The sequence below is a fragment of the Heterocephalus glaber genome, unplaced genomic scaffold (genome assembly GCF_053883595.1).
Source record: "Heterocephalus glaber isolate CG9 unplaced genomic scaffold, H.glaber_assembly_v1.0 deba00001547, whole genome shotgun sequence".
Classification (NCBI taxonomy): Eukaryota; Metazoa; Chordata; class Mammalia; order Rodentia; family Bathyergidae; genus Heterocephalus; species Heterocephalus glaber.
Genome location: NW_028258340.1, coordinates 16,742,583 through 16,760,804, shown reverse-complemented (window position 1 = coordinate 16,760,804; position 18,222 = coordinate 16,742,583). Strand labels below are relative to the sequence as shown.

Here is an 18,222-nt window from a genome sequence, read left to right as displayed (position 1 = left end):
GGCTTGTTAATGAGACCAAGTCAATTCTACTCAATGACACTGCTTATCAAACTCAATTACATATCTAGTTCAAAAACATTTTAGATGATTATAAGAGATTTATTATCAAAGTTTGAATTGAATTAACCTTGTTATACTAACAGCCAATTACAAATGTGAAAAAAATGTTGTTGGCATAGAAAGTCTGTTGCAAGGTTTCTTTCTTACTTTAATCAAATAAAATTAGCAGATATATCATTATGTAGTTTGGGTATTAATCTGATAGAATTACCTGAGGATATTATCTTTAAATATTGTACATTGAACACTCTACAAATTATGGCATATTTACAGAACTTTAGTTTTCAATTATGCTTTTAAAAATTTCTTTGTGGAAATTTTTAATAAAAAAGGGGGTAGTCATATAGCGAGCATAATTGCACCAGCTAATGAATGCTGTACTTTTCTGTCAGAAAAGGTATTACATTAGAACATTATTAGAAACAGCAAAGAGGGAAAAGATGAATATGTATATGTGTTAAAAAAAGTGATTGCAAAAATGTAGGTTTTAATTAAAATTTTCAAATTCAAATCTTAATTGAACACTCTAGGTTATAATTTTAATTTGTATCATTTATTTCTTACTGGTGTTTAGGTGATCTAAAATATCTATCTAAACTATCATTCAATTATCATTCACATATAAATCCAAATTTTACAATAGATTAGACCTAACCATTTTTTCCCTTTTTTTGATATATTCTACATTATATTGAAAAATCATTGCCTCTCTCCTTGGCATGATTATCCCCTTGTAAACATCCCAAAGTCTCTTTTCCACAGGAAGATTATTTTTATATCTGCTCATTGATTGCCGGTCAAACAACTTGACACTGCACAATTATTAAAACAATTAAACTATGAATATTTAAATGCATGATGCCAGATTGTCCAAATCTCATTTTACAGTTGCAACACACACACACACACACACACACACACACACACACACACACACCGTGCTACGTGAATCTTAGTTGTAATTTTCTCAAGGTCATACTGAAATTAAATAACATATGGCAAATGTATCCTATAGCACATGTCTTAGAAAAGAATTAAAGACAGAGAAAATCAATTCTCTTTTCTTTTTTTAGTATCAATTTCAAGGCCAATATTTAAAATTTTATACTACTTTAAACAGGGAAGGTTTTCTATATCTGTAGAAGAAAAAAAAATCTAAGCAAATTATGTATATAAATTTCATAATATTTTGTAACAGAGTAAACTGCCTATATTAACAGCATATTGCTGGATGAACTCTGTGTGAACTCTTTTGAAACTAAGAATTACACATGACAAATATATCTTAGTGTGTACTTCATTATTGAATTTCAAAGGCAGACTTTCTCACTCAATCTTGAATCCTCAGTCGTGTTTTAGTTAATCATCTTCTTGGCTCTCATAGGTAGTAACTGACACTAAACTACTTTTCAGGTCCTCTAAATCAGTATTTCTTAAAGTGAAGTCTCTGGACCATTAGTATCATTATGACCTGGAAACTTTTTAGAAACTCAAATACTCACTCTCTTCCCTAGTTTTTACTAAGTCAGAATCTCTGGCTGTAGTGTCCCACGAACTACGTTGTAATAATCTTCCATGTTTAACAATCTACAAAAGATTGAGAGGTGTTGTGCCAGATTTCCATTTTCTTTCCATTCCCATAGCTACCCCATTATTTGAGGACAGGACTGTGTCTTATCCAAACTACAGTGTCATCCTCCCAGCAGGTTTTCAACTTCTGAGTATTATTCAGTTGAATTCTCCTCATAACTTCCACTAGATTAATCTTTCAACAGTGAGTGAAAACAAAACCAAGAACTTCTCAACAAGCATAAAAGTCTAGGTTTCAGGACCTCTTCACACTGTGTCTATCTTCTTCCTTCAGTCTTATGATGTACAGCAAAGTTTCATGTTCAATGCCCTCTATTCCATAAGCAGATTCACTTTACTCTCCATTGAACTCACTGTACACTTTTGAACTTTGTTATAACTTTATCCAGAAGCATTACCTCTTCTGTATTTCTGAAGTGGCTGCTGAATTCACTTACAATGCACCACTCTCAGCCCAGGATCTTGCTCCACTATTAAAACGTAAGACCCTTAAATCCACGACATCATGCCTAGCAATAGACCCCTGCAGTAGCAAATATCTGGATCGCTTCCTTTTCCCAGCTCTTCCTTCATTGGTTAAGAGCCCCTTCAATTGTCATCTCTCCTAAATTGCTAATTCCCTTCTCTGACTAGATATCTGTGAGGATGAAGAGGAGTAGACCTGCTATAAGCAACAGTACTAAGTAGTCAGTTCATTATCCCCTTTCTATTTTACTTCCTATGGCCCTGGCAGGTTCTTTGCCTGGTGTCTCCCCCTCCCCCAGCTGTGTCCTGATGCTCACATTCCCTACAACAGAGTTTCCTCACTGATTCTAACTTTCTTTACTCAAGGTTCCAAAATGATTCCCTGATCATTTTGTATAACAAGGGCTTTCTCACTAAAACTGCAATTTCCTCACATTGATTTTGGACAGATTAGAAAAGATTAACTTTTTTCAAAACCACTGGATACTTTTGAGCAACCTAAATGAAATAAAAACTGGTAGCATTTCATGTGTGTTAAGGGCTGTATTTATAGCAGGCAGAACTTCCTCGTACTTAAATTGCTCAGCTTGGTTCTTTGTAAGTTTGGTCCTTGCCATTGAAAAAGCACAGACATGTCATTTTACCTCTAGCTCATTTCAGCAGAGGCCATAAGGAGAATTCAGCTATTCCTCCATTTCTTTTTTCAATCAGTGTTTTTGGGGGTCAGTCTTCAAAACTTGGCCATTCAAGTCTAATATAGCTAATGAGGGAAATAATTACTGGTGTCATGATTTTCACCATTTCATATCTGTATAATACTCAGTACATTTCCTAAATGTGTTTTTACATATCTTACGTCAGTTGATCCTTACTATAATCTTGAGGTTAAAATAAGACAGGCATCATTTCCCTTATTTTTGTAGATGAAAATGAGGCTCTGAGAGCTAAAGGGGAAATTCACATTCACACAGTTGGTAATATGCTTAGTTAGTATTCAGAGAAATTTTTGTGCCTTGAAGTTAAGAACTTTTCTTCTCACTAGATTTCTTCCCATTGATGGGTAAAAATAATCACTGCAGAAAGCTACATCTGAACAGGTAAGTCCTTAATCTAAATTGCAAATGCCAGTGCTCATTGTTTTCTAGGTTTTAGAATCACTTTTCATGGACAGTCCTTGTGGTTGACATGGGAGCACCCAATTTTGCATTCTTCACCAAATAGAGAATGTAGAATCTGCTACTTAGTTTTCAAAATAATCTTTTGTCTAATTTAACTGCCCTTTACTCTTAATCTTTAAAAGGATATCCTGAACTTAGTTCTTAGACTAAGTCTATCATTTACTAATATTCAGACCTAATCTACTTCAATTTGCTTATGATTCTAAATTTTTCCAGGTTATTTTCCACCATAAAACAAAGCCATAGACTCAACCACAGAAACTCTAGTCCTACCTAATATTATCCTGCACAAATCTCATTTTAAAGGTACTTAGCTTGAGATCAAAGGCCATCCCTAAAACTTCTAGCATCTCCAGAATTCTCCTACTCTATAAGCAAAGACACATAAGCCACTAAATATCCAACATAAAAGTTACTATATCAACAGAGTACTGAATTGTCAAGTTCAGAGGTAGCACGATCTAACTAAAAATTTAGCACTATTTTATGTAAGCATAATTTGTACTTCCTGAACTCAATTAGGAAGGAGAAAGATCAAAAGGCAGAACCATTTCCTATGTGCTAACTCCAGTATTTTCCATTTTATGCATTCTGTTTTTAATGATTACTTTGAGGGTGAGGCTAGTTTTCTTCTTAAAAACTACTAATCCAATATAACTCCCTTATCCTATAAACACTGAAATAATCATGCAGAAAAATTATGTTATCTCTATCACTGACAAATTTGGACCTAGACTAGGTCAATTTTCTAAATCCATTGTTCTCTCTGCTAAAATTACCTCACCAGCATTTGAACATCTCCAAGAAGATTTATTAGTGTTAAACATATTTTATGACTAAAATAAACAATTATTTTTGTGTTTTAAGTAGATATTTTTAAGTATCTTTATATCCTTGTGTCTTCATACACTCTCTAGCACAATGATAACTCAATAAAATTCACAGGAGCACTGGATAAATAAGTAAAGTATCAGGTATATGATATCTCTGTGTTTTTTTTTTCATCCTCATAGTAAAGCACGATTATTACCTCTTCAAAGCATCCACATGGAATCACTCCTGCATCTAATCATCTTTATTAATTCAGAGAAAATGGCATGCTTTGAAAAGTAAAACTATTAATATGTAATTGAAAAATATTGATTTGCAGTATCTTATGCCTTGCTTTGGAAGGAAAAATAAAAACAGTGAATTGAGTGGTTCATTTTATTCATGATTTCTAGTATTCACACAGAATATAGAACAAAAACTAAAAAATTGTTTTGGCCAAATCTTGCCTTGGCTAAAAATGCATTTCTATGACAGAGGATGAAGTATTCTCATGTTTTAATACAGTGTCTGTGAGTCACAATCTTGGAATATAATTTATTGGAAAATAATACCCTCTTGTAAAAATTTTATAGTTTAATAATGTATTAAAATTCTATATATATGATGGAAAGAATATAAAACATAGTAAGGAATTAGTAGCATTTTTAGGTTATTGAAATAAAAGTCCTTTGGTTATTTAAGTACTGTCTACATTTGTGATAACTCAAGAATTAAAATCAATGGATTTAAGTAGCAGAGTAAATTCATAAAGAATAACTGTACAGAAAATAAAATTTTATAGCCTGTTAGATTTTTGTGCAGATAACGATTACTATATACATGCTTTGGGAAGGTGAGTTTTAAAGATAATTTGTTTTGTTTTCTGTATTTTTGTTTTTGTTTTTGTTTTGTGAGAGGGTCCCACTATATAGTCCAGGCTGCCCTTGACTCACTATGTATCCCAGGCTGGCCTCAAACTTATGGTATTCCTTCTTCCTCAGTCTCATAAGTAATGGGATTACAGGCATGCAACACTGTACATGGCTAGTAATTGTTTCATGTGCATAAACTATTTAGAATTCCTCATATCACTTTTCATGTATTTTGAAGTCTACATCAAACAGGTATATTTATATAACATGGTGATCTGTTGTAATGTCCTAGGTGCAAAACCTGTGAGACCATGATAGTATTGGGTGTCCATATCTTTGAAAATAACTGTTTGAACACCCATTTTTCTAGGAATCAATACTTACCTGATATTTCATATAATATTTTCCAGAAATATTTAATATTTCCAGAAGTTATATATATATATATATATATATATATATATATATCTCTAAAAACATGTATATCTTTACATTTTTTTTTATATTTGAAAGCATATCACATGCCATATTGAAAAATCTTCCGGGCTACATTACATAAATGTGGAGTAGTCCTTTGCATTTCAGACCTTTCTCAAAGAATTGAAATTCTATATTACACTATTCTTGTATTTTTGAAAATAACTAATAACATAAGATTTTGTCTTCAATAAATATATAGAGAGATTAACATGCAAAATGCCACATCCTCTTGCTCTTCATTAAATAGAATAATTATAAATAGGAATGTAAAATTATAAAAATTAGGATATAGAAGCTTTCCAATTATTTATTTTCATGGTTTGAGTATTTGATTATAGTCTAATAGATTTTGTCACAGTGTCTGCAACTTGCAAGTCAGATAATACACACATGCACAACAAATAAAGAGGTACAAACACCCTAAATCATGCAGATGTACAAGGCCTCATTTTGGATATTTGATCTACAATATACACAAGCAATAGTATATTTAGTAAAATATATTAATATCAATCATGCTTTCTTTAGATAGGCGTCTTTTGTGCTTTTTAAAATTTTGGCCTGCAGCATGCTATTTGTTATTCTACTGTGGGTTAGCCCTGAAAGTACATATGTAAACCAGCGCAGAGTGCAGTTCTAGAATAGCTGTGGCAGGGAGAAAAAGTGAGGGAGAAAAAAAGATGAAAGAAGGGAAGAGAGAGATTGACTTATCTCCTGTGATAGTCAGTGGTAACATTTCCTTAAATACATTTTGGCCTTCATTTTCTTTTCGAAAACCTTGCTGTGAGGGTTGTTTGCCCCTCTTAGGGCACTGCGAAACCTTCGCAAGATATCATTTAGCACTAGTTTCCACCTTCGAGTAGATCTTCCTACCTTTCCAGTCTTAATTCTGTGAGAAATGGCTGCAAATCGATGGTTGAGCTCTGAGATTTTGGGCTCTACTAGTTTCCTGCAGTGGGCGCCGCGGTTTGCCATCAAGTTCGCTGCTTGGTCACGTGTGGAGTCCACCTTTGGGCGTATGTCGTTCAGTTCAGCTTTTAAACGCTATATTCCATGAGCAAGAAACAGGGCTTGAAGTTAGTAATGGAAGAAGGGAGGGAGGAAGAGAGTCAGAGAGAAAGAAAGAGAGATAGAGGAAGGGAGGGAGGGAGGAAAGGAGAAAGGAGAAGAGGGAAAATAGGAGAGGGAAGAAAGGAGAGGGGAGAAGAGAGAGAGAAGAAAGAAGAGAGGCACATACACATTCAGAAGAATATAAAGGAAAGGGAAAAAGTCAACTTTCATAAAACAGAAATATGATGAGAATATGTGTCATCTGCGTAAAATAGGTCACTTTCCTTGATTAAGTTTGATACATGTTTATTTAAAGTATCTATTTAGTCTGGGGAAGAATAAAATATGTTTTCCTGACTTCTCTGTGTTATTTACAACAATTATTTTATATTTAATCTTATATATCTTATCTTTACTAAACGTAACAGGGATAGAATAAGCTCAGGAGATAAGGTAGATGAAGCACACCTTTTCTATTTCCTTCTGGTACTATTGAGTTCTTCTTTGTTTATTACACTGAGTATCATGGAAATAATTGATTTTCTAACAGATTTATATTCTGCATCACATACAGAGTTATTGAGGAATGTTCTCTCTGATACAAGGAGTCCCAGAGCTTTTAAGTTAAATAACTCAATTCTTATTATCACAAAATCTTTGAAGAAATATCACCATAAGAAAATATCCTGCCTAAATATTAAGAGATTAGTCAGATCAAGATACAGATCAACATCAAAATAAGATCCAGACAATAAGGTAAATATGTTTTAAAAATAGCCTAAAATGCATTTATAGTTTTTTTTAAATAAAAGTAACTATATTCTGTGGAAAATATTCAGGGAAATGAAAAGGGACATTTAATTCTAAAGACAAATTTTAAGTGTTCTTTATGTAGTAAATCATATAAAGTAGTATATTATTGGAAATTTCAGTAAAACAAAATAAGAAATCCATAATGTAAATGAGATTTGTTAAAATTCAACTCTTCCTATGTAACTGAGAAAGGGGATATTATCAAACAGAGACTATGCACTATCAATATTTGCATATTATACCTCTCATACCCTTTTATAAAAACACTTTTTTATAAAGGAAAGGTAAAGTTATCCTTGAGAAAAAAGCTTAGCATATCCTAATACTAAATTTAAAAAGATAGGGAGCTGGAAGCCATGTTTTTGTAACATGTAATTAAAAATGAAAAATTCAGTTTTATATTAGAATGTCATTATTAATATTTATAGATTGAATGTCCTTTATTCAAAATACTTGGGGCCAGAAATGTTTTGACTTTGAACTTTTTACCTTTTGGAATATTTGCATCTATATAATGATATATCTTGTAGATGGAACCCAAGTCTCAATATGAAATTCATTTATTTTTCATATACACCTATATACATAGCCTAATGGTAATTTTAGTCAATATTTTAAAATAATTTTGTGCATGAAACAAAGTTTCTTGGTGTGGGATTTTCCACTTGTGACATCATGTCAATGGTCAACATTTTTGATTTTGGAACATTTTGAATTGTAGATTTTTGGATCAGTGATTCTCAACCTGTACTGATTGGGATGTGGTATAGGGAGACTATCCAACTGTTTGCATTTCAGGTGTTTACTTAGGTGGCCTGGCTTCATGATGCCAGGAAACTAATGAGCGTAAGATACAACTTTGTAGTACTGCCATTAAAATAGGCAGGACAATGCAATATGCTACCAGGATAGATTCTAGATTCCTTTTCTGAGCAGATTTTAAATTAGGTGTGATTAGCTGAGAGGTGGATTTGAACAGATGTACAGATTATAGGATTCTTCATTGCCATTAATTCCCCAAGTAGGAAGAAATGAGGAAAGAAGGAAGGAAGGAAGGAAGGAAGGGAGGGAGGGAGGGAGGGAGGGAAGGAGGGAGGGAGGGAGGGAAAGAAGATGGGCTGTTTTACTCTTATTAAGAAGTCCTCAGTATCTTTTAGGACAAACATGATTGACATAACTGTTGTGCAGTTTGAAAATCATTTTCCACAATATTTTATTTGCTACCTTAAGTATGTCTTCTTTATATTGGGCTTTCTTTTTCTCAGATTCATCCAAAAGTGTATCAGCCTGAATGATCCACTTTGTGATGTGGTCCACATTCTGGTCAAAGGTTTCCATGTGTTTCTGGTATTCCTTAATTGTACAGAGACACACCATGACATTATTCATTAGGCAATATTTTTAAAGAATGTATTTTACTTCATACAATTCTAAAAAAACAAAAATATTGCATCATTTTAATTACTTTTAGGTGTGATCTCTACAGTATAGCACAAGTATAAAGATAAAGGATTAAAATATGGATATCTATAGATATAGAATGAAAAGCCAGCATATATGCAGACTAGAGGATAATTTTCAAGCACAAATGCTATTACTGAATGCTTACATAATTTTTTTCTCATTACAGACAGGAATGGTAAAATTTCAAGTGTCTTCTCTTACCAGCAAAAGGTTTAGCCACTCTTCTGCTCGGGAAGTGACTGCTATCCAGTTACTATTCAGAAGACTGAGTTTATCTTCCACCAAGGTCTCCTTCTTGTCCAACACTGTCTTCAAGGCCTCTCCTAGGTCTGTGACACTCTTCACGTGAACCTTCTGCTTCTCAATCTCTTTTTGAGTAGCCTGTGAAAGTGATAGCATTGAGTTTCAAGTAACATATTACATTCTTAGGATTTAATGTTTGTGAAAGTGTTGTGTGTATGGTTTCCAGGTTAAGGCTTTGTAAGATTGTAAACATGAACCATAAAAATCATGTTTTTTATGAACCAGAATATCATGCCATATACACTGTATTTTCGCTACTGGGTATAGGGAACATATATAGATCTGATTAATTTTTTATTTGTTTACAATATGCCTATATATATTTAATAGTTAAACATACATATTGTGGAAACAAACTTATTTATATTTACTAATTTGCACATGAAGTGGCTAACTGCAAACATTTGAAGACTCATCCATAAGTAGGGACCTGGTTTTAAGAAACTCAACCAATATGGTGCCACGGTATTTCTACAGCAGAAATTTTCACCCCAGTGATGGTGAACCTTTTAGAGCCTGAGTGCCCAAATAGCAACCCAAAACCTACTTATTTATCACAATGTGCCAACACTGCAATTAAACCTGAATTCTGAGGTTTTAGCTTAGAAAAAAATAAATTATACACTAACATCATTTACCTTAAAAGGAAAACACAATAACAGCTTGCAATGATACAAACAACTTTTTATTAAAAGGTAAAGTTTGAATTTGGTGTGCTTTTGCACAATTACTGTGATCTTTGCTGTTGTATACATGCTAATAATTTGTCACACCTTGGCTGAGGTGACTTAGCTCACATGCTGACAGAGGGCTCTGTGTACCCAGTGCACAATGTGTGCCATAGTTTTGCCACCTCTAGTTTACCTATTTGGTGCCATAGATTTCTTTGACATCAAATGAAGCTTAAGGACCCCTTTTGTATTTTTAAAAGTATGAAATGAAATAAACCCGATTTCAAATGAAAATAATTATACTGAAATTTAAAGAACAATGTAATATAATATAATTTTTTTTAAATTATACTGTAACAATACATGTTTTCTTTCCTAACATATTAACTAACAAGATATCAGGTATTTAGGCTAATTCCAAAGTAGTGATTAGTAGAAACAGTATTTTCAGATATATGCAATGACTTTGACATGATATAGAATTACTTGTCATTTCTACTGGTGACAAAGTCAAAGGTAGTGCCATCATTGAGGTTTGCTGCTCACATTTATACTGGACAAAATGTTTAATTGCAATTAGAGGCCAATAAAAATAAAAACATATATTGCCAATGCAAGTTCACAGACTTCAATTCTATGTCTATGTATTCCAGATTAAAATCCTCTAAAAGAATATCACTATTTACCAAGACTTGATTTATAAAATGTGAAGATAATCACATCTGATATGACAAAATATATAGTGAGTTGATGGAAAATCTGATCCAAGTACAAATGTTTCCCGCCTGCCCTACCTACAGTCCTTTTCTTGGGTTCACCCATGACTGACCACCTTGTGCTCCTGCCTCCATTCCAGTTCTTCCGTTGTCTGCCTAGACAGCCAGGTGCTGTACATTCACAGGGGCCTGAGCCAGATCATAACAGATTCTTTCTCAAAAAGGTTAACTAAAAGGCATGAAGACTATAATTATAACCCGAGCTCAAAAGCCACTTGCAAATGAAGCTCAACATCTTTATCACAGAGAGCTAAGGTCAAAACAGAACTGAGGAAGAACAATAAGAAGAAAGTACAGGAAGTCCAACTGCAGAGAGGTAAATGAAATATAAGCAGAGAGAGCAACAGAAATGGTCCGTGTAAAAGACTGTTTCTATGAGACAAATTTAGATCACATTTCTTATCCCTAGATGCTCTCAGTGTGACTTTTCTATCCTTATGATACACCTAAATAATCCCTGTGGCTGTCTTTCCCCCAGTCTTTCATGTCTTTCTCCACTCACAATAAAAGAGGATTTTTTGTTGTTGTTGTTTTTCTTGCCTTTGACATCCAAACTAGATAAAAGGAATGCATGAAAAATTGTATATAAGAATCAATCACTGTTTCTTCAATTCTATGGTATTCATTTGTATCCGTAGTTTCCTTCAATATAAAAATATCTGAAATTAAGGTAATTAATGCAAAAATAGACATATCTGCTACCACCCAGATGTTTATTTGTTATGCAGGTATAATTTGTTGCACATGAGTGAGCTTAGTATTTCATAAAATCAATCTGTTTATATACCAATCATAAATGTTTATTACATTCCAATTAGATGCCAGTCACTACTGGATCAGGATCATAGGTGATATTACTCAATGTCTTTTGGAAAATCATGAAAAGTATCCCATTTGGGTAAATATAGCCCCTGTGAAGCATGATTTATGAGTAGACATGGAGTACATTTCATCCCTTTCAATCCTTTGCCTGTACCCTTAGGTAATATACAACCTCTACAACCACAGACATTAGCCATTGTTGTAGGCAATGTGGGTAAACTGAGAGAGAAGCAAAGTCCCTGCCATTCAACATTTACACTTGAGTATGGATTTCTCAAGGAAATGTATGGAAATGAACATTCTCTACTGCCTATATTTCAGACTAACAACATATTACTCCACATGAATTATTTGCGAAGGCAACACCTCACAAAGTTTAATTTAAATTTATATATGGATCACTAGTTATCTCTTAAAATGTCTTCATGAAGATGTTATGTTTTAGCATCGATATAAAAAGTATTGTGAACATAGATCTGTTTCTTACATGCCAGGCAAGCCATTTAAAAGCAATAAAAATTCCAAACCTCAGAAGAGATCAGAGAAGTTTTGAACTAAAGCCATATTATTGTAAATAGTTCCTAGATCACAAATAACTATTATTTATCAAACATCTGTCCAAATCTTCCAGGTGACTTTAAAAAAATGTTTAATGTCCAATGATATTTCATTCATTTAATGGAAACAATGGGCTAGGAAATGTTGTTTAATTGCTGGTGACTTTCTAGATTCTCAAAATTATAGGATAATATTCCAACATGTTAAAGTTATCATCAAAGTGACATGTGCTTAATGATTATAATGTGATTATAATGTTTATGGTCAAAAGTGAGTCACATAAAATTTACATTTTACTGCAAAAAGAGATATTGAGTTAAACTTCTGTATGTGACATTTAAGAGCAAACCTGTATTTAACTATGTGTAAAAATTCTATTTGGAGTTAGGGCCTTGGATTTAGCTCAGTGGTTCTACTGCCTGCCTTGCAAGTACAAGGTCCCAAGCTTGATCCCCAGTACCAAAAAAAAAAAAGAAAGAAAGAACGAAAAAAGAAAGAAAGAAAGAAAGAAAGAAAGAAAGAAAGAGAAAGAAAGAGAAATTATTCTAAATATTTTTGTGCTCGCTTCGGTAGCACACATACTAAAATTGGGGTTAGGAAAAATATTGTGTCCATTTAATGATTTTTAAAGTTTTCCTTCTAAAAGTATTTTTGTTCAAAAGTGTACCTTAACAACATCTGAGACCTCAAACAATATGCTAATCTTACTTTCCGAAGGTCTTGCTAAAATTTTACTTAGTTAATGTACACCAGATGCCTGAAATTAACCTTATTCCATGCTATTCAGTGCCAGAAACAAGGAAAAAGGTGAACGGCATGTCCTGATGTACTTGTGCCTATAATGTACCTTCAGCAAAAAGCTTCAATGCGATAATTTGATAACATACTAGAGAGGACATCCCTCTAATGCTTGGAATAAGTATGAATGTCTTCAAGGGAGAGGTATCTCTTGTAGGTGGAGGGTTGTATATTTTGGATTTACTGAAGGCAAACTACAAAGTGATTAGGAGGTATGAAGTTGAGAATCAAAGATGACCAAAAGGGGAATATAGGGTACATTTTTAAAACAAAAATGTACTTTTTATGAGGCATCGAGGAACCATTTTTCCATGCTCTATAGTTTTTCCATAATAGAAGAATGTCTGCACCTCTAGATGGATTGAGAGCTAAACTAAAGCTATTGCCTTTGTCATTCTTTTTATACCTTTATTCTTTCCCCTTTAAGGGAGCTAGAGTGATTTACAGGGTTGGCAAGATGATGAAAAAATTTCAAGATACTTCCTCATTTTGAAAGGAATTCAATCCTCAGCACACATGGTTTCTTTTCATGTCTTGTGGAGGAATAGAGAAAGTTCTGGAAGGTCTACCTTTCTGAAGGAGATACTTCAAATTCATTGAATGAAAAGCTGACTAAGTCATAGCTCAGGTCTTTAGTTATTTTTCCTTATGCAGTAATGTGTCAGCTCCAAGGGTTGATTTTAAGGATGAAGAAAAAGCTAGATTGTGTACATTGTATTTTCTATTGACCTAAGAGATACTTGTAAGCCCACTTTTGGAGATTCAAGGGAAGCTAAATGTGGACTATATACCTGACAGTAAGAGTTTTCATGGCATAGGAAAAACGTCTTATATGAATAAAATTAAATATAATTATAAATTGACACCTATTCTAAAACATTATTTTCTTTCATATTTTTAATTTTATGAATTGGTAGCTCTAGAATAAATATTATAAATATTAAGCACTAACTTTCACAATTTCAAATAAACTTGCTGTCTACTTCCTAATCATGATAATTTTTAAATGCTACTCTAATTTCTTTATAATAAAAGAATGGTTAGACTAGTTTAATTTCTTCTTGTGAAAACATGCCCTATATTCAGGGAAATGAAGAAAAATATTTTCTTATTTGCTTCTCATATCTACAAGTTAAACCAGTTGTTGAAACTGTAAGTGATATATTAAGTTCAGTATTCAGTGAACACCTCATCAATTCACTGATGCAGTAGCAGGATGGAAACAAACTGTTTTGCTGGTCTCTGGTAATCATGCCATCACATAATGAAAACATTTTCTTTAATTTTACTTAGAGATATAATGGTAAAACATGGAATAATTATCGGCTCTCACTGGAAAAAATGCACAAATATTTTTCCTCTAGGGTTAGAAGATATAGCTCATTTGGGTTTGATCTTCTTCCTTACCTATCTGTTATTATCCCAAGTTTTCCAATGCCTTTCACAAGTTTCCTGGTAATTTTTCTGGGACTTATATTCTTAGGATAATTTGTTTATCTGATGTCCTATTATTCTCAACCCCTCTTTTGCAAGTTTTTAGTCCCTTAGGCATCTTTTATCCTAGGTATTGTGTCTGTCTTCTCCTTACATTTAGTCAAATATGTGCCTACACACTATTTCCTTATAAACGTATCCCTGTACTACTAGGACACTACTAAATTCTTATTTCAGCTCTTTATCCTTTGTTCATACTTCTTCTAATATGGATGAAGGATCAACTAATACAATCAGAAAAGATATCTTAAAAGGAGCTCATAGTCATGAGAATGTAAATATTACATAATATCTGGTCAATGCTTAAAGGGGCAGTGTGTGTGTTTTGATCCTCAATGGCTGAGATCAAATTAATGGTATGACATACAATCTAATATGTCTTAAACATGCTTAAATTTGATATTAATAACTTTTTCAGGCCCTTGCAGTATTCTATCATAGCTTGAGGTTTAGGACATATTTTACTATTAGACTAATGTGATGGAATAATATAATGATAGACTAAAGAAGAATATAAAACATTAAGTAGTGGATTTTATAGTAATGTGTATTGACTTTATAGTAATAATGTATTGTCTATTAAAGAAGAATTTCATGAAAGCAGAATATGCAGAATAGAAATTATAGCTATAACTATAATGACAGTGAATAGTGACTTCAATGGCATTTAACAAATGTTCTATTTTCTAAGTAACAGCTGCTTGATGCATTCATTGTTCCAAGTTAATGATCTGCTAGTGTTATTTCACTTCACAGATAAATTACTGTGCTCTCCTTAAAAAAGATATGTAATTTTTCATGAGTATGATAGTGTAACAGACTTTAGAAATAAGTAATACTTCTCATGCTTTTATAGCTAAAAGAAGTGATAAGCTGAGGCAATTATCCAGATAATCTAGGGCTTAAGAGCAAAAACCAAATCTCTTTAAAGTGAAAGCTGATTGTTTAAAAACAATACAGGACATAGTTTTCTGAACTAAATGTAGGTCCTGTCAGACTACTTAAAATTTATGAATCTTGCCTGTATGATATTATCCACAAGTTCTCAACTCCGCTGAACATTAGAGGCAGTGGCTAAACTCAGTCAGACCAATGAAATCAGAATCTCTGGAAGTGAGCCATGAATATTGGTACATTTTTCAAGTTTCCCAGGTGATTTCAAGATGTCGCCAATGTTGAGAACAGACAAATTCTGTCTGGAGGTTCTATTGGGTGTTAGTCATTAAATTTTGGAAGTAAAATGGCAATCCAAAAATAATAGAGGAAACTGATAATTGTTCTTGATGTTGGATATTCTAAAAACGTGTCCCTGAAAAAAATGCGTACAGTACAATAATTTCTTAAATAAATAGCAATTCAGACACAAATTATTTTGCATTATTTAATACCCTGAAATGAATTTGACATTTTCTGTGTGGTATTCTCAGGCAACTCATAGTATACTAGCAGTACTGTTAATAAAATCTACTGGTCAATTTATAAAAAATGATAAATATGAATTATCATAAAAGCTGATGGTTTAAATATATTATAAGACCAAAGAATCTTTCCAGGTAATTACACTTGACCATTTTAATTTTCAGATGCCACCATGGATATTGAAGGAGTTTAATGGAAGCACATTATTTAACTTATTTGGAATTTTTGATGAATGAAACTGAGTTAGAAATATATGAAATATATTAGCAGTTAAATCAGAAAATCTTATAAACTTTTACAAACAATATGATCATCAGAGAAATAAACTTCCATTAAATTGCATATACATGGACTTTCTTGTTGCTATATTTTCATGTTCAATTCATATACTAAACATTTTTGCCTATTAAATGGAAATACAGAATTCATTTCCTTATGTACAACTAATCAAAATATTTTTCCTTAAATTCTTTTATTGGTACATTTTAGGTATACAACACGTTTACATTTATCATTGGGTGCTTGTATCTGTACATGATGTATCTTGGTTCTTATTTTTTCCCCATTACCTGTGCACCCTTCACCCCTCCACCCTTCCCTATTTACATAAACTTCATTTCCATTTTTTTTTCTTTTCTCGTAATTTTTCCTTTCCCTTCTTTCCTTTCCCCTTCCCCTCCCACCACCCCTACCCCTTTGGACCCATTTTAAGACATTAAAAAATAATACTCAAAATCTAAAATAATGTCAGTGGGAATAGTATAGTGACTGCAATAGGTGATAAATACATAGATTTGATTTTAGTTTTAAGTACATAGTTTTAATGTTATAAAGATTGACTTATTTAAAATTAGCTATGGTTATTTTATTATTTTTGTGGATAGTGAATACTTTTTGTAGTATTTTAGAGTTACATTATCTTACAGTCACTGGTAAATGAAATGTCCAACAATTTGGTATAGTGGAAAAAACTGTTAGAATCAGCAATAATTAAAGTTTTACTATGCACCATTACTTCTATTTCCTTATCTATATTGAGAGCATTTGATAAGGTTATTCATGTTTCCATTTGTTCTAAAACTTGAATAGTTTTAAATGTACATTTATATTTTTCTTTTCTCCCAAGAAATACTTTGGTATTTATTTTTATCTCTTAAATCACAATTTATGTTTGAACAGATATTTAATGACCATGTACTATATGATGAATTATGTATGCACATAGGATGCATCAATGATGAAAACAGACATTTTCCCTGTCCCCTTGTCAAGTAAATTAGTAATGCCTTTATGACAGTCCCAGAGAGTTAAGGTTATCATAACAGCTCAAGGATCCGGTTCACTGCCTATAGTCAAACACTTCAAGTGCTGGAAATCTAGTTGCCTACCATTTCCTCCCATCAGTGATGCCCTATAGATATCAGTGTTTCTGATCTCAACTTGGTAAGCTCCATTAACAGGGTGTTGTGAAGTATGACAGGGAAAGCGTCTGATCATTAGTGGGATACAAATGTTACACTTACTGCCCCCTCAAGGCATCTCTGATGTCAAGACCATACAGACAAGCATAGCCCATTCTTTCAAGATATTAACTTTTCTCTCTTTAATGCTACTCTGATTGAAGCACACTGTTTGAATTTTAAAATACCATGGAAGGATTACCTTGCTTTAGGAATTTTCAAAATAAAGTATTATTCGTTTGTCTTTTCAGTTCTCACTATCAAATTTTTATCTTATTTCTGATAAAACCTCTCTCCTGATACTTTAATTTTAAAGTATTTTCCTTTACCTTTTTAACAATTTGGACCTTTACAAGTTTTTTTTCTATAATTGCAATCTGGAAGCGTGTTTACAGTGTGGGACCAGATAGGATAATTGTCTTGCTTGTAGCTGTCCCTTCAGTTAATCAGCCCTACACTCATCCTAGCTACTTCTGGAAGTTCTCTCATTCTTTCTCTTGTAGATCACTAAGAATCTGACAGTAAACACTTCAGATATTCTTGGGTTTAGTGATCTCTTCAAGTAGATGGCACTTTTAAACATCCAAAATCGTGTGATGCACTACCCAGTAGCTTTTGAAAGGGCCAAGTGTTTGCTCTAGCATTTATGGTTTTGAATGTGTGACAACTGAATTTTGAGCAGGAGTAAAATTTAGATGAAAGATTATACTTGCGAAAGACTACGCCTACAACATCTCTGGAGTATCAAAAGGATACTATCAATCCTAACATCCTGATAATCATCCATAAAAGAGACATGACAAAAATCTATAGTCAGGCTTACAGCATTGTTTTCACATTAGCTTTACTCCGGTTCAGATGTTGGCATATTTTTTCTTTGTTTGGTAAATGTCCATATCTTCAGTGTTTAGGTTTTGCAGGCCATTTATGTCCTAACTACTACTGCTATTCTGGTATTGTAGCAAAAAGTAGCCACAGACAATAAACAAATGGAAGTAGCTACATTCCAATAAAACTTTATTCATGAACACTGATGTTTGAATTCCATATATTTTTGTCTCATAAAATATTTTTTATTTTCCCAACCAATTATATATGGAAATTCTATTGTATTTTTATTGTATACATTTATATCATTG

General features: G+C 32.7%; 1 protein-coding gene across 10 annotated transcripts in view; it reads right to left on the bottom strand.

The window, feature by feature from the left end:
* Dmd (dystrophin) overlaps window positions 1–18,222 on the bottom strand; it is a 2,486,572-nt gene that overhangs the window by 1,204,243 nt on the left and 1,264,107 nt on the right. For all 10 annotated transcript variants that reach the window (XM_004850043.4, XM_087189971.1, XM_087189973.1 and 7 more), the window contains 3 exons: window positions 8,984–9,163; window positions 8,543–8,671; window positions 6,329–6,499 (listed from right to left, as the gene is read on the bottom strand). In XM_004850043.4, the coding sequence (XP_004850100.2) occupies window positions 6,329–6,499; window positions 8,543–8,671; window positions 8,984–9,163 (480 nt within the window). The remainder of the gene's footprint in view (window positions 1–6,328; window positions 6,500–8,542; window positions 8,672–8,983; window positions 9,164–18,222) is intronic.